Genomic DNA, 23,233 nt, shown 5'->3' with positions numbered 1-23,233 from the left:
AGCCTCCACCTCACAGACATCAGACGCTAATTCCTGGCACAGACACTGCGTCCACCTCACAGACATTAGATGCTAATTCCCAGTACAGACACAGCCTCCACCTCACAGACATCAGACGCTAATTCCTGGCACAGACACTGCGTCCACCTCACAGACATCAGACGCTAATTCCTGGCACAGACACTGCGTCCACCTCACAGACATCAGATGCTAATTCCTGGCACAGACACTGCGTCCACCTCACAGACGTCAGACGCTAATTCCCGGCACGACGTCCACCTCACAGACATTAGACGCTAATTCCCAGCACAGACACGGCGTCACCTCACAGACATCAGACGCTAATTCCTGGCACAGACACGGCATCCACCTCACAGACATCAGACGCTAATTCCTGGCACAGACACAGCGTCCACCTCACAGACGTCAGACGCTAATTCCTGGCACAGACACTGCGTCCACCTCACAGACGTCAGATGCTAATTCCCAGCACAGACACGGCGTCACCTCACAGACATCAGACACTAATTCCTGGCACAGACAATGCTTCCACCTCTCAGACATCAGATGCTAATTCCTGGCACAGACACTGCGTCCACCTCACAGACGTCAGACGCTAATTCCCGGCACAGACATGGTGTCCACCTCACAGACATCCGATGCTAATTCCTGGCACAGACACTGCGTCCACCTCACAGACGTCAGATGCTAATTCCCGGCACGACGTCCACCTCACAGACATCAGACGCTAATTCCTGGCACAGACAATGCTTCCACCTCACAGACATCAGATGATAATTCCTGGCACAGACACTGCGTCCACCTCACAGATGTCAGACGCTAATTCCCGGCACAGACACGGCGTCCACCTCACAGACATCAGATGATAATTCCTGGCACAGACACTGCGTCCACCTCACAGACTTTAGACGCTAATTCCCAGCACAGACACGGCGTCACCTCACAGACATCAGACGCTAATTCCTGGCACAGACACTGTGTCCACCTCACAGACATCAGATGCTAATTCCTGGCACAGACACTGCGTCCACCTCACAGACGTCAGACGCTAATTCCCGGCACAGACACTGCGTCCACCTCACAGACATCAGATGCTAATTCCTGGCACAGACAATGCTTCCACCTCACAGACATCAGATGCTAATTCCTGGCACAGACACTGCGTCCACCTCACAGACGTCAGACGCTAATTCCCGGCACAGACATGGTGTCCACCTCACAGACATCCGATGCTAATTCCTGGCACAGACACTGCGTCCACCTCACAGACGTCAGATGCTAATTCCCGGCACGACGTCCACCTCACAGACGTCAGACGCTAATTCCCAGCACAGACACGGCGTCACCTCACAGACATCAGACGCTAATTCCTGGCACAGACACTGCGTCCACCTCACAGACATCATATGCTAATTCCTGGCACAGACACTGCGTCCACCTCACAGACGTCAGACGCTAATTCCCGGCACAGACACTGCGTCCACCTCACAGACATCAGATGCTAATTCCTGGCACAGACACTGCGTCCACCTCACAGACGTCAGACGCTAATTCCCGGCACAGACATGGTGTCCACCTCACAGACATCAGATGCTAATTCCCGGCACAGACACGGCGTCCACCTCACAGACACAGACAGACATCAGACGCTAATTCCCGGTACAGACACAGCGTCACCTCACAGACATCCGATTCTAAATCCAGTACAGACAGATCTGGTCTTGTGTCCTTCTAATAGATTTGTGCGGTCAATTGTTTCCAGTCCCAGACAAGCTTCCTCAATGTCTTTTCTAGGGTAACCTCTTTGTAGAAACCGTTTGCTCATACTTGTGAGCGCTGTTTCAAGGTCCTTGGGATCTGAGGTGATCCTTGCCACTCTCAGAAGTTGGGAGAATGGTAGTTCTTTTTGAGGGGTGTAGCAAGGTGTTTTTATCTGAGGTTTTGGTATAAATCTTGGTCTGGATTCTTCCATTTTCAACGTATACATTGACATCCAAGAAGGTAATGTTACTCTTGCTAAAATTGCAGCTGATGCGAATGGTTCCTGGAAGGAAATAATTCATAAACTCCAGAAGCCGAGTCTCAGTCCCTTGCCATAAGAACAGGTTGTCAATGTAGCGTACATATAAAATATATATTTGTTGTACAGGTTATTGCCAGTGATGAACTCTTCTTCATAGACCGCCATGAACAGATTTGCATAGGCCGGGGCCATGTTAATGCCCATGGCGGTCCCTTGCTTCTGAAGGTACTCAGCCGCTTCAGTGGACTTGTGGATCTTCGTGAGTGTGTATAAGATGGGTGTCTTAGGATGATCCTGCTTGAGGAACTCAGCCGCATGCCTGCACGTCGCATTTCCAGTACAGATCTAGAAGCCTCCAACCAGATTGATTTGATGTCCATCAAGTTTAGTGAGAGGGGCTACACAGCCGAACTGTTGGCGTCTGCCAAAAAACAAGCTTTGTCTACTCCTAGACATTCATTACTCACTAAAAAAAAAATCAAAGACTCTGGGTCCAAGAAGTTACCATGGGTCAACCATTTCAATACTGCCAGTGCAGATATTGGAGGTGTATGTAAGAAATGATGGCCAATCATCCAGACTGATCCAGATATTGGGATCAATCATACTAAGATCATGCCATGTTACACTAGAGGCCGTAACATTAGGGATTGGGTCATGCATGCCGACATATCCCCCGGTAACATTAATGTGGGGAATAATTCCTCCACATTTCTATCAGCTAAAAATGGTTGTTTCCGTTGTTTGAATGGTCTTACCTGTCGATCGCTAGTGGTTGGCAACAGTTTTTGTCACCCACATAGCCGCAAACGTTACTTAATACGTCACAGAGTGACTTGTACTACTAAGTTTATCATTTATTTAATCACTTGTCCTTGTGGCCTGAGTTACGTCGGTAAAACCGATTGTAACTTGCGCAACAGAATGGCAGCACATCGCTACGCAATTCTCACAGCTCTTGAAACAGGACAAAGTAACCAGCCGGTTGCCCGGCACTTTGTGTCAGCAGGACACAATCTGGTCAAGTTACGTTACATGATCATTGATCATGTACCTGCCGACATAAGAGGTGGGGGACCGGTCACTCAAATTGTTACAGATGGAATCGAGGTGAATATTCCGTTTAAGTGCATTCGCACTGCGCGGCCTCAATGAGTACTTAGGGCTGCAGGCATTTTTGCGAAGTAATGCTGTTTTGTCAGTGCTTATTCATTGATAGATACTGTTCCTTATCGGTATGGTTTTTGATATACAGTATAACATTGTTTGTTGTCTATGTGCTACATTTTTTGTATCATGCCTTTTGATCTTGCCATCTTTGTTTTTAATAAAGTTTTAATTGTGCTGCGTCCTTGGTTGCCATGGTTCCGGCGTTTGTGGTAAGACATGTCTTGAAAAAGGCTCCAAGTGAGCCGAAATGCGTTGACCAGGGGACTTTGTTTTTCTGCATCCTGAAGCCCGCCAGAACCATGGAGGTAACCTTTGGATTCTAACACCATTCACTCTGTCCGGACCTTACCATCTGTTGTAGTGAGTGTGCTGTAGTTTCTTATGTTGCCTCCTGGTTTTGGGGCTCACGCCTGCCATTTTTTTTATATATTTTTTTAGAATTGTTCATATATTGCGCATTCTTGTTACGTTTGTTGGAATTTTAGCCCTACTATGGGCTTTGTGTAATAAATACTTTTTTATATACACCTATTCTTTTTTGGGGGGTTTTCAAATGTACCCCACATCTGAGGATTAAGGATACAAGGAATTTAAAGGCAAAGATACCCAGATGTGCTTGGTTCCTGCTTTAGACACCGTGAGTGTGGTACGCCATCTGTGTATGTCCTGATCCCTAAAAGATACCTTTATAAGTGTTTCCACATTAATTTGGATGTGAGTAAAGGGTACGCCAGACATCTTTAACCCACATTCTGGTTCTTCATGAGTTCTGATCATTCATACAGCCCAAATAAAGATACCTTTATAGGAGTTGGAAAGGAAATTAGTGATAGCGCTGACTCAGATTTTCCTTACAAATATATCAAAATTTATTAAAAATACTTTATATCTTTTGAAATATAACAATTAAACTCCGGGAGCGTGGACGAGTCCGCCTAGCTGCACTGCACTTGCAGGGAATCTGCAGCTGAAAAGAACCCGGAACCTGGCAAGTTACTAAGCTTTTCAAATATTAACCTTACTAACTGGCTAATACATGCAAGCATCCATTCACTCACAGGAGCTGTGAGAGAGCCACACAGTGTGAATTGGACTAACCGACAAAACTACAGGTTAACACCATAATTACTAACCTTACTAAACTGGTTACTGCATGTAAATTATTCCTTAACAAACAGGAGCTGTGAGAGAGCTACCTATTGTTTAAATTGGACTGTTCGGCCACTCATAGGCTAACATTAAAACTGCCAGCACTTTTCTACAAGTTGGGCTAACTAATCTCTTTGGCACCCATAAAGGAATTACCCCTTAATTAATCCATTTATAATTTTCTTTTTAGCAATTGTTTTTAAAAATTGTACATTGTGTACCACCGGCCGGTGATTAATTGTTATATTTTAAAAGATATAAAGTATTTTTAATAAATTTTGATATATTTGTAAGGAAAATCTGAGTCAGCGCTATCACTAATTTCTTTTCCACTTTGTCCTTTCTACAAGGGGAGGAGTATTCCCTTGATAGTGACAGCAGCAGACTCAAATTTACTACGGTATATATATTACGGATTTGCGCTCTGACAAACTGTCTTGTCCTTTATAGGAGTTACCCCTTCCTTTAGAGAGTAAGTGGGGTTACGCCATCTTCAAATAAATATCTACAACAAATATACTTTTATAAGCCTGTAACATTGTGTATGCATGTGAGTAGAGGTACGCCCCTTCAAGTCTCTGATGACTACCATACGGAAAAGAAACCTTTATATGCTTTAATTATATCCTTTACATGTGAGTGGGGTACGCTATCTGATGTGCAGTTAAAGAGAAAGAAAGAATAATAACAGGATCACCAGTGTGACTTTATTTGATATATTGTTGTTTCTTATCTCTCTCCCCATCGGGAACATCAACTGGATACGGGATTGTTTGAACTTTGCCCTCTGAGACATTTCCTCAAAGTTTTTTGGACATATTCATGCCCTGGATGATATGGATACATAAAAGGGGAAGTACTTTTCTTCATTTTTTAGCACATTCTTTTTTGTCACATTCACTTTATTTTTGTTTATTATAGCGCTTTGAACTTTCAGATGACTTATAACCATACCCTTCCACTTATTAATAAGCTGACTGTCTGTTACTCAGGCGCTGACTGCTTCTAGTCATCCCCACAATACAATGACATAATGCGCCACTTACTTGAGTGTGTCAGGCCGCGTCCTTGGTTTTCCTCCTTTGCTATCGTTCACCGCGCTGTCAATATCTTGTTGGATGCTAGAGGCCTGCAAGGTGCACACATTATAAACACATCCGCTCATATACAAGACCCCCCCCCCAATGACACAGCACCCACCAAACGACACCAATGTGCATGGCAATATGATGGGGGAAGTGTGACACATGCACAACTGCAATCCCAGAAATCGCACATGAAAGCAGAATTTATCAATGTCAAATATCACGTTTTCAGTTATTTAGTGAATTATAAGAATATTCTACAATCTTTTTTTAAAAAAAAGGCCCTACCCTATATCTCCAGCATTCAGTCCACCGGATATATGTCACAAAGTGATCCGGAACATCCCATGATTATGGTACATACTGATAACCCTGCAATAACCCACACACATGTACTATACGGTAGGAAATCAGCACTTGGAGAAAGTCTCCTGCAGACAGCCCACAGGACCATCAGTGTCTCCGGTACCACAAATGAGAGCTCCAGCTGGTGTTCATCAGAGACCTCCATTGTGATCAGCACAGAGAAGACTCCAGCCTACAGAGAACACAGCCAGACGGTCTCCCAGAGAAGACTCCAGCCAGACGGTCTCCCAGAGAAGACTCCAGCCTACAGGGAACACAGCCAGACGGTCTCCCAGAGAAGACTCCAGCCAGACGGTCTCCCAGAGAAGACTCCAGCCAGACGTCTCCCAGAGAAGACTCCAGCCAGACGGTCTCCCAGAGAAGACTCCAGCCAGACGGTCTCCCAGAGAAGACTCCAGCCAGACGGTCTCCCAGAGAAGACAACCCTTCCTTGTGGCTCTGTAAAAAATACAAGAGAGTCCCACAAACCAGTACAATGTGCTATGGGTAACAGTGTTAAACAACCAAAATAATAATATATTTTATTAAATAATGTAAAAATATCAATTGAAAAAAATTAAATGAGGACTAAACAATTAAAACCTACTATATCTATGCATTGTATTCACCCATATGGTCTGCATTAGCATGTTAGGATGGGAAGTTCCTGCAGTGAGACGTGTTTGTGTCGGGTGTGGTATATGGTCGGGATCCTGACTGGCAAGACTCAGACAGCGGGGCAAGCGTAACAAAACCTCTAGCGGGCTCACTGTGCTCACCACGCTGCGGGCATGGTGGCTCGATACGCTCGCCACCTATTCTATTCTATTCTCCCTCTATGGGGGTCGTGGACCCCACAAGGGAGAATAGCCGGTGGCCGTCGGGACCCAGAGTGTCGGGCTTTTGACTGTCGGGATCCCGATGTCGGGGTAATGACTGTCTGGATTCTGACTGTCGGGAAACTGTCCGGCACCTGTTCGTGGCACCCATTGGACCCATCTGTGCTATCATTGAACATATTTGAACAGGACCATCCCTGAACTCTGCCAGCGTGAGGGACTGCCATTGTCCCCCCCAGGAACACTATCTCCTCCACAGCAATACCCGACCAGCTCATTCCTTCTATGGACACCTTCCTGAGGACTGGGGTACGCCACCCCATTGTGGCCTCTATACAGGCTTTCGTACTTGTGCACAAAATGACCATGCTAATGTGGACCATATGGGTGAATCCATACCTCCCAGCATGCCCCTCTCCAGGAGGGACACAATGCTCTGTGTCTGGACTTCCCTCTTAATCTATCATTACCAGCACCTGTGTTGAACAGTTTAACTGATAAGAAAGTTGCTATAGCACAGGTACTGGTAATCATAAATGAAGAGGGAAGCCCAGGAACAGAGCATTGTGTCCTCCTGGAGAGGGGCATGCTGGGAGGTATGGATAATGTATGATTGCCATCACCTGTGGGGAGCTACCGTGTTTCCCCGATAATTAGACCTACCCCGATAATAAGCCCTACCCCAGATTTTGGACGCTGGTCCAAAATAAGCCCTCCCCCGAAATTAAGCCCTATCAATTTCCCCATGTAATTTTATGTACCGGTATTTGATAAGTGTAGCCCCCGCTCAGCCCCCGCTGACCCCCGCTCGCTCACCTGCAACACCGCAGCTCCCGTTACCAGGGATGCATTGCGGTAGGCGCGGCGTGACGTCACGCCGCGCACATTACGCGGCTGCTGCTCACCACACAGCGCCGGCACAATACCGTTACAGTACGGTAATAATGCATTTAGAGAGATCCCCTTACACAACAGGTACGGAACGTACGTTACATTAGGGATGACTGGGATGGCATTTTTTTAAAGGCGCAGTGGGGCATGTAACATGTAAAATAAGCCCTCCCCCGAAAATAAGACATATGGTCTTTTTTGAGGAAAAAAAAAAATAAGACAGTGTCTTATTATCGGGGAAACACGGTAGGTAACTGATAAGAAAGGTGTCACCACAGGTGCTGGCAATCATACATTACCAGGGAAGCCCAGGAGCAGAGTATTGTGCCCCTCCTGGAGAGGGGCATGCTGGGAGGTATGGCTAATGTATGATTGCCAGCACCTGTGGGGAGCTAGGTAACTGATAAGAAAGGTGTCACCACAGGTGCTGGCAATCATACATTACCAGGGAAGCCCAGGAACAGAGCATTGTGTCCTCCGGGAGAGGTGCATGCTGGGAGGTATGTATAATGTATGATTGCCAGCACCTGTGGGGAGCTAGGTAACTGATAAGAAAGGTGTCACCACAGGTGCTGGCAATCCTACATTACCAGGGAAGTCCAGGAACAGAGCATTGTGTCCTCCTGGAGAGGGGCATGCTGGGAGGTATGGATAATGTATGATTGCCAGCACCTGTGGGGAGCTAGGTAACTGATAAGAAAGGTGTCACCACAGGTGCTGGCAATCATACATTACCAGGGAAGTCCAGGAACAGAGCATTGTTTCCTCCTGGAGAGGGGCATGCTGGGAGGCATGAATAATGTATGATTGCCAGCACCTGTGGGGAGCTAGGTAACTGATAAGAAAGGTGTCACAACAGGTGCTGGCAATCATACATTACCTGGGAAGCCCAGGAGCAGAGCATTGTGTCCTCCTGGAGAGGGGCATGCTGGGAGGTATGTATAATGTATGATTGCCAGCACCTGTGGGGAGCTGGGTAACTGATAAGAAAGGTGTCACCACAGGTGCTGGCAATCGTACATTACCAGGGAAGCCCAGGAACAGAGCATTGTGTCCTCCTGGAGAGAGGCATGCTGGGAGGTATGGATAATGTAGGATTGCCAGCACCTGTGGGGAGCTAGGTAACTGATAAGAAAGGTGTCACCACAGGTGCTGGCAATCATACATTACCAGGGAAGCCCAGGAACAGAGCATTGTGTCCTCCTGGAGAGGGGCATGCTGGGAGGTATGGATAATGTAGGATTGCCAGCACCTGTGGGAGCTAGGTAACTGATAAGAAAGGTGTCCCCACAGGTGCTGGCAATCATACATTACCAGGGAAGCCCAGGAACAGAGCATTGTGTCCTCCTGGAGAGGGGCATGCTGGGAGGTATGGATAATGAAGGATTGCCAGCACCTGTGGGGAGCTAGGTAACTGATAAGAAAGGTGTCACCACAGGTGCTGGCAATCATACATTACCAGGGAAGCCCAGGAACAGAGCATTGTGTCCTCCTGGAGAGGGGCATGCTGGGAGGTATGGATAATGTATGACTGCCAGCACCTGTGAGGAGCTAGGTAACTGATAAGAAAGGTGTCACCACAGGTGCTGGCAATCATACATTACCGGGGAAGCCCAGGAGCAGAGCATTGTGTCCTCCTGGAGAGGGGCATGCTGGGAGGTATGGATAATGTAGGATTGCCAGCACCTGTGAGGAGCTAGGTAACTGATAAGAAAGGTGTCACCACAGGTGCTGGCAATCATACATTACCAGGGAAGTCCAGGAACAGAGCATTGTGTCCTCCTGGAGAGGGGCATGCTGGGCGGTATGGATAATGTAGGATTGCCAGCACCTGTGGGGAGCTAGGTAACTGATAAGAAAGGTGTCACCACAGGTGATGGCAATCATACATTACCAGGGAAGCCCAGGAACAGAGCATTGTGTCCTCCTTGAGAGGGGCATGCTGGGAGGTATGGATAATGTAGGATTGCCAGCACCTGTGGGGAGCTAGGTTACTGATAAGAAAGGTGTCACCACAGGTGCTGGCAATCATACATTACCAGGGAAGCCCAGGAACAGAGCAATGTGTCCTCCTGGAGAGGGGCATGCTGGGAGGTATGGATAATGTATGATTGCCAGCACCTGTGGGGAGCTAGGTAACTGATAAGAAAGGTGTCACCACAGGTGCTGGCAATCATACATTACCAGGGAAGCCCAGGAGCAAAGCATTGTGTCCTCCTGGAGAGGGGCATGCTGGGAGGTATGTATTCACCCACATGGTCCACATTAGCATGTTAGGATGGGAAGTTCGTGCACAAGAATGGAGGTATGGAATATAATGTATATATATGCAATGTTTTAATGGTTTAGTCCTCATTGAATTTTTTCAGTTATATTTTTACATTTCTGATTATTTTTACTATGAAATCTGGGTGTTGTTTTAGCTCTGTTGCCCATTACATACTTGTTACTATCCCCCCGTATATTGTAATAGCAGCTACTTGGTATCCCATAACTGATGGATTACACTATCTGCTGTCACCCAGGTTTCCAAACATAATTCTGCTGGTAAAACGTATTTTATTCATAATGCAGACGATGAAAGGTTTGACAGAAACATTATGTTATATGTCTACTATCTGGTACAAGGGCCAACCACAGAATGCCGCTTACTATTCATTGTGTTCCGCAGCAGATTCATACACAACCCCCATAGTGAGCATGCAGTGTTCCACTCCAACACATTCGCCCATGCAGTGCAACAGAGACATGCATGGGGCAGAGAGGATGGGGGGTGGGGGTGGATGGCTGAGGATGGAATACCGGCACAACACTCCTTCCAGTCTTACCTTGACCGCCTCGCACTGAAAGAGATGCAGATCAGCTTTGTTTTGTGTTGGCTCTTTGCAAACAAGGGCAAGAATGGAATCATATCTGCAGGCGCTCATCACGGCCTTGCAGTGCTGTATGGTACTTGCTGGAAAGGTTTCTAATTCATTCTGCACAGAAATGAGACCTGTCTGGGTAAAGCTGCTATTACAGGACAGGCTGTTGGCTGGGAAGGGGTATAAAGGTCAATTCAGATCTATCAGCACCACAGACGAGTCTGCCCAACATATGATAAGCTACCTGTCATTTACCAGGCAATTCCAGGTGCAGGGTTCCCAAGCTCACCCTAAGTGACAGACACTACAGGACAACGTGTGGAACTCCCTCATCCACAGTATGCGGGGAACTACATTATATCTGCAGAAGGCATACACCTGAGTAATCCTACTAAACCTGGCAGCCGGCTCAAACCTGGGTCACCTTACCACACCTGGCAGCCGACTCACACCTGGGTCACCCTACCACACCTGGCAGCCAGCTCACACCTGGGTCACCCTACCAAACCTGGCAGCCGGCTCACACCTGAGTAATCCTACTAAACCTGGCAGCCGGCTCACACCTGGGTCACCTTACCACACCTGGCAGCCGGCTCACACCTGGGTCACCCTACCACACCTGGCAGCCGGCTCACACCGGAGTAATCCTACTAAACCTGGCAGCCGGCTCACACCTGGGTCACCTTACCACACCTGGCAGCCGGCTCACACCTGGGTCACCCTACCACACCTGGCAGCCAGCTCACACCTGGGTCACCCTACCAAACCTGGCAGCCGGCTCACACCTGAGTAATCCTACCACACCTGGCAGCCAGCTCACAACTGGGTCACCCTACCACACCTGGCAGCCAGCTCACACCTGGGTCACCTTACCACACCTGGGTCACCTTACCACACCTGGCAGCCGGCTCACACCTGAGTAATCCTACTAAACCTGGCAGCCGGCTCACACCTGGGTCACCTTACAACACCTGGCAGCCGGCTCACACCTGGGTCACCTTACAACACCTGGCAGCCGGCTCACACCTGGGTCACCCTACCACACCTGGCAGCCGGCTCACACCGGAGTAATCCTACCACACCTGGCAGCCGGCTCACACCTGGGTCACCTTACCACACCTGGCAGCCGGCTCACACCTGAGTAATCCTACCACACCTGACAGCCAGCTCACAACTGGGTCACCCTACCACACCTGGCAGCCAGCTCACACCTGGGTCACCTTACCACACCTGGCAGCCGGTTCACACCTGAGTAATCCTACTAAACCTGGCAGCCGGCTCACACCTGGGTCACCTTACCACACCTGGCAGCCGGCTCACACCGGAGTAATCCTACCACACCTGGCAGCCGGCTCACACCTGGGTCACCTTACCACACCTGGCAGCCGGCTCACACCTGAGTAATCCTACTAAACCTGGCAGCCGGCTCACACCTGAGTAATCCTACTAAACCTGGCAGCCGGCTCACACCTGAGTAATCCTACCAAACCTGGCAGCCGGCTCACACCTGAGTAATCCTACCAAACCTGGCAGCCGGCTCACACCTGGGGCACCCTACCACACTTGGCAGCCGGCTCACACCTGGGGCACCCTACCACACCTGGCAGCCGGCTCACACCTGAGTAATCCTACTAAACCTGGCAGCCGGCTCACACCTGAGTAATCCTACTAAACCTGGCAGTCGGCTCACACCTGAGTAATCCTACTAAACCTGGCAGCCGGCTCACACCTGAGTAATCCTACTAAACCTGGCAGCCGGCTCACACCTGAGTAATCCTACTAAACCTGGCAGCCGGCTCACACCTGGGTCACCCTACCACACCTGGCAGCCGGCTCACACCTGAGTAATCCTACCACACCTGGCAGCCGGCTCACACCTGAGTGATCCTACTAATCCTGGCAGCCGGCTCACAACTGGGTCACCCTACCACACCTGGCAGCCAGCTCACACCTGAGTAATCCTACTAAACCTGGCAGCCGGCTCACACCTGGGTCACCCTACCACACCTGGCAGCCGGCTCACACCTGAGTAATCCTACTAAACCTGGCAGCCGGCTCACACCTGAGTAATCCTACCAAACCTGGCAGCCGGCTCACACCTGAGTAATCCTACTAAACCTGGCAGCCGGCTCACAACTGGGTCACCCTACCACACCTGGCAGCCAGCTCACACCTGAGTAATCCTACTAAACCTGGCAGCCGGCTCACACCTGGGTCACCTTACCACACCTGGCAGCCGGCTCACACCTGAGTAATCCTACCACACCTGGCAGCCGGCTTACACCTGAGTAATCCTACTAAACCTGGCAGCCGGCTCACACCTGAGTAATCCTACCAAACCTGGCAGCCGGCTCACACCTGGGGCACCCTACTACACCTGGGTCACCCTACCACACCTGGCAGCCGGCTCACACCCGAGTAATCCTACTAAACCTGGCAGTCGGCTCACACCTGAGTAATCCTACCAAACCTGGCAGCCGGCTCACACCTGAGTAATCCTACTAAACCTGGCAGCCGGCTCACACCTGAGTAATCCCACCTGAGTAATCCTACCAAACCTGGCAGCCGGCTCACACCTGGGGCACTGTACCACACCTGGCAGCCGGCTCACACCTGGGTCACCCTACCACACCTGGCAGCCGGCTCACACCCGAGTAATCCTACTAAACCTGGCAGTCGGCTCACACCTGAGTAATCCTACCAAACCTGGCAGCCGGCTCACACCTGAGTAATCCTACTAAACCTGGCAGCCGGCTCACACCTGGGGCACCCTACCACACCTGGAAGCCGGCTCACACCTGGGTCACCCTACCACACCTGGCAGACGGCTCACACCTGAGTAATCCTACTAAACCTGGCAGCCAGCTCACAACTGGGTCACCCTACCACACCTGGCAGCCAGCTCACACCTGAGTAATCCTACTAAACCTGGCAGCCGGCTCACACCTGAGTAATCCTACTAAACCTGGCAGCCGGCTCACACCTGAGTAATCCTACTAAACCTGGCAGCCGGCTCACACCTGGGTCACCTTACAACACCTGGCAGCCGGCTCACACCTGGGTCACCCTACCACACCCGGCAGCCGGCTCACACCGGAGTAATCCTACCACACCTGGCAGCCGGCTCACACCTGGGTCACCTTACCACACCTGGCAGCCGGCTCACACCTGAGTAATCCTACCACACCTGACAGCCAGCTCACAACTGGGTCACCCTACCACACCTGGCAGCCAGCTCACACCTGGGTCACCTTACCACACCTGGCAGCCGGTTCACACCTGAGTAATCCTACTAAACCTGGCAGCCGGCTCACACCTGGGTCACCTTACCACACCTGGCAGCCGGCTCACACCGGAGTAATCCTACCACACCTGGCAGCCGGCTCACACCTGGGTCACCTTACCACACCTGGCAGCCGGCTCACACCTGAGTAATCCTACTAAACCTGGCAGCCGGCTCACACCTGAGTAATCCTACTAAACCTGGCAGCCGGCTCACACCTGAGTAATCCTACCAAACCTGGCAGCCGGCTCACACCTGAGTAATCCTACCAAACCTGGCAGCCGGCTCACACCTGGGGCACCCTACCACACTTGGCAGCCGGCTCACACCTGGGGCACCCTACCACACCTGGCAGCCGGCTCACACCTGAGTAATCCTACTAAACCTGGCAGCCGGCTCACACCTGAGTAATCCTACTAAACCTGGCAGTCGGCTCACACCTGAGTAATCCTACTAAACCTGGCAGCCGGCTCACACCTGAGTAATCCTACTAAACCTGGCAGCCGGCTCACACCTGGGTCACCCTACCACACCTGGCAGCCGGCTCACACCTGAGTAATCCTACCACACCTGGCAGCCGGCTCACACCTGAGTGATCCTACTAATCCTGGCAGCCGGCTCACAACTGGGTCACCCTACCACACCTGGCAGCCAGCTCACACCTGAGTAATCCTACTAAACCTGGCAGCCGGCTCACACCTGGGTCACCCTACCACACCTGGCAGCCGGCTCACACCTGAGTAATCCTACTAAACCTGGCAGCCGGCTCACACCTGAGTAATCCTACTAAACCTGGCAGCCGGCTCACACCTGAGTAATCCTACCAAACCTGGCAGCCGGCTCACACCTGAGTAATCCTACTAAACCTGGCAGCCGGCTCACAACTGGGTCACCCTACCACACCTGGCAGCCAGCTCACACCTGAGTAATCCTACTAAACCTGGCAGCCGGCTCACACCTGGGTCACCTTACCACACCTGGCAGCCGGCTCACACCTGAGTAATCCTACCACACCTGGCAGCCGGCTTACACCTGAGTAATCCTACTAAACCTGGCAGCCGGCTCACACCTGAGTAATCCTACCAAACCTGGCAGCCGGCTCACACCTGGGGCACCCTACTACACCTGGGTCACCCTACCACACCTGGCAGCCGGCTCACACCCGAGTAATCCTACTAAACCTGGCAGTCGGCTCACACCTGAGTAATCCTACCAAACCTGGCAGCCGGCTCACACCTGAGTAATCCTACTAAACCTGGCAGCCGGCTCACACCTGAGTAATCCCACCTGAGTAATCCTACCAAACCTGGCAGCCGGCTCACACCTGGGGCACTGTACCACACCTGGCAGCCGGCTCACACCTGGGTCACCCTACCACACCTGGCAGCCGGCTCACACCCGAGTAATCCTACTAAACCTGGCAGTCGGCTCACACCTGAGTAATCCTACCAAACCTGGCAGCCGGCTCACACCTGAGTAATCCTACTAAACCTGGCAGCCGGCTCACACCTGGGGCACCCTACCACACCTGGAAGCCGGCTCACACCTGGGTCACCCTACCACACCTGGCAGACGGCTCACACCTGAGTAATCCTACTAAACCTGGCAGCCAGCTCACAACTGGGTCACCCTACCACACCTGGCAGCCAGCTCACACCTGAGTAATCCTACTAAACCTGGCAGCCGGCTCACACCTGAGTAATCCTACTAAACCTGGCAGCCGGCTCACACCTGAGTAATCCTACTAAACCTGGCAGCCGGCTCACACTTGAGTAATCCTACTAAACCTGGCAGTCGGCTCACACCTGAGTAATCCTACTAAACCTGGCAGCCGGCTCACACCTGGGGCACCCTACCACACCTGGCAGCCGGCTCACACCTGAGTAATCCTACTAAACCTGGCAGCCGGCTCACACCTGGGGCACCCTACCACACCTGGGTCACCCTCCGACACCTGGCAGCCGGCTCACAACTGAGTAATCCTACTAAACCTGGCAGCCGGCTCACACCTGGGTCACCTTACCACACCTGGCAGCCGGCTCACACCTGAGTAATCCTACCACACTTGGCAGCCGGCTCACACCTGAGTAATCCTACTAAACCTGGCAGCCGGCTCACACCTGAGTAATCCTACCAAACCTGGCAGCCGGCTCACACCTGGGGCACCCTACTACACCTGGGTCACCCTACCACACCTGGCAGCCGGCTCACACCTGAGTAATCCTACTAAACCTGGCAGTCGGCTCACACCTGAGTAATCCTACCAAACCTGGCAGCCGGCTCACACCTGAGTAATCCTACTAAACCTGGCAGCCGGCTCACACCTGAGTAATCCCACCTGAGTAATCCTACCAAACCTGGCAGCCGGCTCACACCTGGGGCACTGTACCACACCTGGGTCACCCTACCACACCTGGCAGCCGGCTCACACCTGAGTAATCCTACTAAACCTGGCAGTCGGCTCACACCTGAGTAATCCTACCAAACCTGGCAGCCGGCTCACACCTGAGTAATCCTACTAAACCTGGCAGCCGGCTCACACCTGGGGCACCCTACCACACCTGGAAGCCGGCTCACACCTGGGTCACCCTACCACACCTGGCAGACGGCTCACACCTGAGTAATCCTACTAAACCTGGCAGCCGGCTCACAACTGGGTCACCCTACCACACCTGGCAGCCAGCTCACACCTGAGTAATCCTACTAAACCTGGCAGCCGGCTCACACCTGAGTAATCCTACTAAACCTGGCAGCCGGCTCACACCTGAGTAATCCTACTAAACCTGGCAGCCGGCTCACACTTGAGTAATCCTACTAAACCTGGCAGTCGGCTCACACCTGAGTAATCCTACTAAACCTGGCAGCCGGCTCACACCTGGGGCACCCTACCACACCTGGCAGCCGGCTCACACCTGAGTAATCCTACTAAACCTGGCAGCCGGCTCACACTTGGGGCACCCTACCACACCTGGGTCACCCTCCGACACCTGGCAGCCGGCTCACAACTGAGTAATTCTACAACACCTGGCACCCGGCTCACACCTGAATAATTCTACCACACCTGGCAGCCGGCTCATACCTGGGTCACCCTACCACACCTGGCAGCCACCTAACACCTGGGTAACCCTACCACACTTGGCAGCTGCCTCACACCTGGGTCACCCTACCACACCTGGCAGCCGGCTCATACCTGGGTCACCCTACCACACCTGGCAGCCGGCTCACACCTGGGTCACCCTACCACACCTGGCAGCTGCCTCACACCTGGGTCACCCTACCACACCTGGCAGCTGCCTCACACCTGGGTCACCCTACCACACCTGGCAGCTGCCTCACACCTGGGTCACCCTACCACACCTGGCAGTTGGCTCAAAACTGAGTAATTCTACCAGACCTGGCAGCCGGCTCACATCTGGGTAATTCTACCAGACCTGGCAGCCGGCTCACACTTGGTTCACCATACCACACCTGGCAGTCGGCTCACACCTGAATAATTCTACCACACCTGGGTCACCCTACCAGAACTGGCAGCCGGCTTCTACCTGGGTCCTCCTACCACACCAAGCAGGCGGCTCACCACTGAGTAATTCCAACACACCTGGCAGCCGGCTCACACCTGGGTCACCCTACCAGAACTGGCAGCCGGCTCACACCTGGGTCCTCCTACCACACCTGGCAGCTGCCTCACACCTGGGTCCTCCTACCACACCTGGCAGCTGCCTCACACCTGGGTCACCCTACCACACCTGGCAGCCGGCTCACACCTGGGTCACCCTACCACACCTGGCAGCTGGCTCACACCTGGGTCACCCTACCACACCTGGCAGGTGGCTCACACCTGGGTCACCCTACCACACCTGGCAGCCGGCTCACACCTGGTTTACCCTACCACACCTGGCAGGCGGCTCACACCTGGGTCACCCTACCACACCTGGCAGCCGGCTCACACCTGGGGCATCCTACCACACCTGAAGCCTAGCTCATGTTACCACTCAATAGCAGCTATAACACAATGGGAGAAGATGGCAGTACTATGTCACATGTGAAGTTGCTATGGGCATCAGATACTATTTATTACCTTGTAGATGCACAATCAATAAGTAGATTCTGATTAGTTCCCATGTGATATAGTACTCCCATCTTTGGATCTTTCCCCCAATGAGTGCAACATGTGGATATAGGAAATTTACCTTGGACTCTATATCATACAGACTAACACCTTTGTCATCCACTTGCAGAAACATATCTTGGGTCCACACTTTTCCTTTTGCGTCCAATAACTTGAGTTTCCGGATCCCATCATCCACAGTTAACACGGCATCCTTCCGGTCCATGGTGAAGGTGGTGAGATGCTGCGGTACATTGTCAGAGTGTATTCACAACATGGCAGCAGTCTCCCTCTCCAGGGCACAGAGAGATCCAATAGAATGGAACATTTGGGGAATTCACAAAAAACGCTTTATGGACATTAAATTCCCCAAACTGCCCAGATAAAATCTTCTAGTGCCTGTATTTTATTACATCTTCTAGAAAGCAAAATCCCTCCATGCATTAGGATAACAGAGAAGAGAATGGGACTATTATACCACTTTTACACTGCCTAAACGTTTTAAAAAACGGTATTTAAAACGGGTCTGAGCCTTGACATTGCACTAGATTACCGTTTTAAATACCATTTAAATACCATTCACATCAGTCAACCCGCTTTAATCCCCTGAACACGTTTCAAGGCAGAATGCAGGGGACAGCCTATCACAGGTCTGGAATCTGTTGTTTTTTGCTAAATACCGTTTCAGAGCCATTCTCACTGCATAAAAAACGGCTCTGAAACGTGTAGGACTCGGCTTTTTAAACGTTTTGAAATACCTGTTATCTTTAAATGGTAAATCAACTCTGGCACTTTCCCACTGCAGCTTGAAACGTGTTGAAATGTGAAAAAATGGCAATATACCGTTTTACAAGTGCGGTGTGAAAGGGGTATTGCTATATGATAGTGTGCCGGGGGCTCCTCCTCTTCCCTTCCACTATTGCAGAGATCAGCTCCGCCCCTGGTCTGATTTGCAGCTTTAAATAGAGATGTGCACAACGGGAGCTGGGATCCAGCAGATCAGTCAGTGAAAAGATCTGTATCTTTTAGGCGGATCAACAGTTGTAATTTGATTAATAAAGAATTTTTGAATAATTTGTTTTACTATCATTTATTGACAATTTTGTTTACTTTTTTTTTTTTTTAAACAGTGAGCTGAACAAATAAGAACATACATAACCGAGTAAAACACTGATCGATGGCTGGGTGCAGAATCACCATTGATGGCAACCATCGATGGTGTCTGCACCGATGGCCATCCCTAGCAGCAGCAGCCTTGTTATTATTTCTTTTACTTGCAGTAGCAGCACTGTAACTCAGTCTCCGGAGTCAGTACATCTCAGCTGCCACAGGTGGCAGTGCTGAGCTCAGGCAAATGCATTGTAATGGAAAATGAAACTGAAAGTAAAAGAACGATGGTTCACCTTTTTGGGATCGGAGGCTCCCTCAGTCGTTTTTTGGGATCCTTTCAAAAGACCCGCTTCATTCGAGAACGACCCATCTCTAGCAGCTTAGCAATGCGGCTGCCTTGGATAGAGGAGGGCTGCAGTGCCAGTGATAAGGATCATGCAGCTGCTGCTACTCACAGTAAGAGATTGGGGTTTTTTTCCATTTAAATTCACTCTACCACCCTGCGGCTGTGGCCTATCCCCTCTGTCTCCACACTCCCCTTCACCCAATGGCTGTTATGGCTGTCTGTGTTTTGGCGTCTATAGCGAGCCATACACTTGTCCAATTTAGCCACTTTCGCCCGATTCCGATGGATCAAGCTGAGAAATCGAGTGAAAAGAGGCCAAATCGCATGTGTGACATTTGAACGATACCCGGTCCCATGCGCAATCGGATTCGGATTTACTTGCAGTTCTGACCTCCAATAGCACCTCGGCAGCGTGGAATGGGATTGTATGCGATATATCGCATATAATAGGACCACATGCGATATATCACATGCGATCCTACCACCGGGAAGCTTCCGGGTGTCTCAAGGGGATCGGCTGCGACGTCTTATGTGTCAGTGTCCATGTTTTAGTTTGTCTAGTTCTGTCTGTGTGTCAGCATCTGTCTGTGTGTCAGCATCTGTCTGTGTGTCAGCATCTGTCTGTGTGTCAGCATCTGTCTGCGTGTCAGCATCTGTCTGTGTGTCAGCATCTGTCTGCGTGTCAGCATCTGTCTGCGTGTCAGCATCTGTCTGCGTGTCAGCATGCAGAGGAGTCTGATGGCATAATAGTGGGTATGCAGAGGCGTTTAATAACAAATTAATACCACATGAAGGCATAATAGTGGCACATGTAGTGTATGGAGGAGGTTGTAATTGTCAAAAGTGCTATAACCAGCACTAACCTCCCCATCCTGCAGCCTAAACCCCCCACCCCCCCACCCCACACACACACACACACTTGTAGGTGCATAAACCTATACCCCTATCCCTGCAGCCTAACTAACGTTCCCCTTCTCCCAACCTAGCCTTCCCCTCCCCGCAGCCTATTGCTCCCACTATCGCCTAACTCTGAGCTACCTACCGCACAGACTACACCTAATCCCCTACCCCGCAGTCTGACCCTAGCCTTCCCCGCAGCCTATCATAGTTACCGATCGGTATCCTGCGGTCTGTACTCCGGCATAGGGTTCCTGATCTATTGGAAGTTCTGGGGCTGTGAGAGCAGTTGGTAAGCCAGCATCTGTATACGGAGCACCAGCTTCCTGTTCCCGCGTCCCACACACAGTGATAATATATAATAATCCATGGGGTATAGGTGATTGCATGATGAGCGGCTGGATGCCTGGAGCAATGGCCGTATTCTTCCAGTATTTAAGCTTGTGTTTGTTTGTGTATATATATATATATATATATATATATATATATATATATAGTGGGGGGCGCCGTGGCATGAGATGGCTCCAGGTGCCATGACTCCACGATACACCTCTGCTCACAGCACCTTTCTTGCACTTCAATCACAGCTCTCTTTTTACTCACCTACAATCTATACCCAGAACTATTCTTATTCACGTCACTATATCTGAGCTGTATTGTGTACTAAGAATTGTGCTTTAATTGTGTTATGTCTAGTTCTGTGTACCCTGTACTGTTCTAATGTGTTCTATGTGTACAGCGCTGAGTACCACTTGTGGCGCCTTATAAATAATAAGGTACTTCTGTACTTTCACGGCGCCAGCATGGCGCCGCGCGTCAGAGTCCCCTTGCGGGGCTCGCTTCGCTCGCCCACGCTGCGGGCTCGGTGGCTCGCTACGCTCGCCACGCTAATTAAAGTCAACTCCATGCCAACATGGATAGTGGAGGTATGAACTATCCATGTTGGTATGGCGTTAACTTAGGTGTATATGTAAATAGGTGATCCTTGAGAGGATATAAATTCTTTCTCTTCTTTCTCGTCTCACACCATTCCAAATATATGAAGAAACAGAAAAAGAATATACCAATTATTGATATGTATATACTAGTTACTCCTCTCTTTCTTCAATGGGATCTAAAAGAACAGAGAGAGCGTGTATCCAAGATTTCCAAGAGTGCTCCAATATGATTTTAGAGGGTCACCCCACTCGTGTATATAGGGACTGTGCTCACATGTATGCTTACACAAGACAGGGTGTGTGAACTCTCATAAAGGTATCTTTGGTTCAGATATGACTCCGAAAGTCACGATGAAGGCAAAATTCTTTTATTCTTTAAAAATCACAGCAGGGTAGGGATGATATAATGACAGCCTTTTTCCCATATAAGATGTAACCCGGGTAGGAATATGGTACCAGATACTGCCAAATACTGCTCCACAAAACTCTGCTGCTTGTATGAATATATGACCAGACACTAAGTTTCTACGCGTTTCGGCGCGCTGAGGTGCCTTTTTCAAGATAAAGTGTGGTTCTGGAGGTCAAATCTCCCAATACAGCTCATTGTAGAGGCACTAACTCTGCTCATCTGACCTCCAGAACCACACTTTATCTTGAAAAAGGCACCTCAGCGTGCCGAAACGCGTAGAAACTTAGTGTCTGGTCATATATTCATACAAGCAGCAGAGTTTTGTGGAGCAGTATTTGGCAGTATCTGGTACCATATTCCTACCCGGGTTACATCTTATATGGGAAAAAGGCTGTCATTATATCATCCCTACCCTGCTGTGATTTTTAAAGAATAAAAGAATTTTGCCTTCATCGTGACTTTCGGAGTCATATCTGAACCAAAGATACCTTTATGAGAGTTCACACACCCTGTCTTGTGTAAGCATACATGTGAGCACAGTCCCTATATACACGAGTGGGGTGACCCTCTAAAATCATATTGGAGCACTCTTGGAAATCTTGGATACACGCTCTCTGTTCTTTTAGATCCCATTGAAGAAAGAGAGGAGTAACTAGTATATACATATCAATAATTGGTATATTCTTTTTCTGTTTCTCCATATATTTGGAATGGTGTGAGACGAGAAAGAAGAGAAAGAATTTATATCCTCTCAAGGATCACCTATTTACATATGGACTTTTAAGCGCACGTGAGACTTCCCCATTCTTTTGCAGTATTGTCTTTCTGAGGTCCGGTGACCTCATTTGTGAAGTATCATATGCAGCTCTAAAGTTTGCAGCGCCTGGAGTGGAATTCCCCCTTTTTTCGAAAAATGGCGTTAACTTAGTTTATGGCGAGCGTAACCCGGAAGTACGCGCAGCGCCATGCTGGCGCCGTGAAAGTAAAGAAGTACCAATAATAATAATGAGCTACTGTACGAGTTTTGCAGCAGTGACCACAACAACAGAAACAAGAGAACTGTTGGCCTTAGTGATCTCTGGAAGCTTAGCCAATCTGACATCCAGCGGTCCTCAAACTATTTTGCTCTGGGACCCCATCAGACAATAAAAATAATGACAGGATCCCAGCAAGTTACTGAAGAAGGTCATCACATTACACGTGTAGTCAGCAGACGGCACATACATGGCAGCATTGTGGGGGCACAGAGTGATGGGAGGAGTCTAATATACCATAACCCATCACATCACACGTGTAGTCAGCAGACAGCACATACATACACATACATACAGAATCCTCTTCAAACACCTCACACTCACATACAGGGCCATCTCTAATTCCATTGCTCCATATATCTCTAACCTCATCTCCATTCATACACCCTCCCGCCCTCTACGGTCAGCTGACGACTGTCGTCTCTCCTCCACCCTGATCACTGCTTCCCATGCTAGAGTACAGGACTTTGCCCGTGCTGCACCCCTTCAGTGGAACGCACTCCCTCGCTCCATTAGACTCTCCCCGACCTTGCAAAGCTTCAAACGGGCACTGAAAACTCACCTATTCATCAAAGCGTACCCTTCCACTGCATAAACCAGCTGGTTCTCCGACCCCTTGCCTGTCTCCTGTTTACATCCTGCTATCTAACCACCACCCCCTCGCTTGCACCTCTTGTAATCTGTCTGTCTCCCCTTCCTACTAGATTGTAAGCTCCTCCGA

General features: G+C 50.1%; 1 protein-coding gene across 4 annotated transcripts in view; it reads right to left on the bottom strand.

Annotated features, from left to right (window-relative positions):
• EPS8 (EGFR pathway substrate 8, signaling adaptor) overlaps positions 1 to 23,233 on the bottom strand; it is a 211,782-nt gene that overhangs the window by 114,334 nt on the left and 74,215 nt on the right. For 3 of the 4 annotated variants that reach the window (XM_083180717.1, XM_083180715.1, XM_083180716.1), the window contains exons 6-8: positions 17,861 to 18,022; positions 10,352 to 10,501; positions 5,410 to 5,492 (exon numbers count right to left, since the gene is read on the bottom strand). In XM_083180717.1, the coding sequence (XP_083036843.1) occupies positions 5,410 to 5,492; positions 10,352 to 10,501; positions 17,861 to 18,022 (395 nt within the window). The remainder of the gene's footprint in view (positions 1 to 5,409; positions 5,493 to 10,351; positions 10,502 to 17,860; positions 18,023 to 23,233) is intronic. The other variant, XM_083180718.1, reaches the window with a different exon arrangement.

This window comes from Crinia signifera, chromosome 4 (assembly GCF_055691185.1).
Source record: "Crinia signifera chromosome 4, ASM5569118v1, whole genome shotgun sequence".
Taxonomy (NCBI): Eukaryota; Metazoa; Chordata; class Amphibia; order Anura; family Myobatrachidae; genus Crinia; species Crinia signifera.
This window is presented reverse-complemented; position numbering and strand designations above follow the sequence as displayed.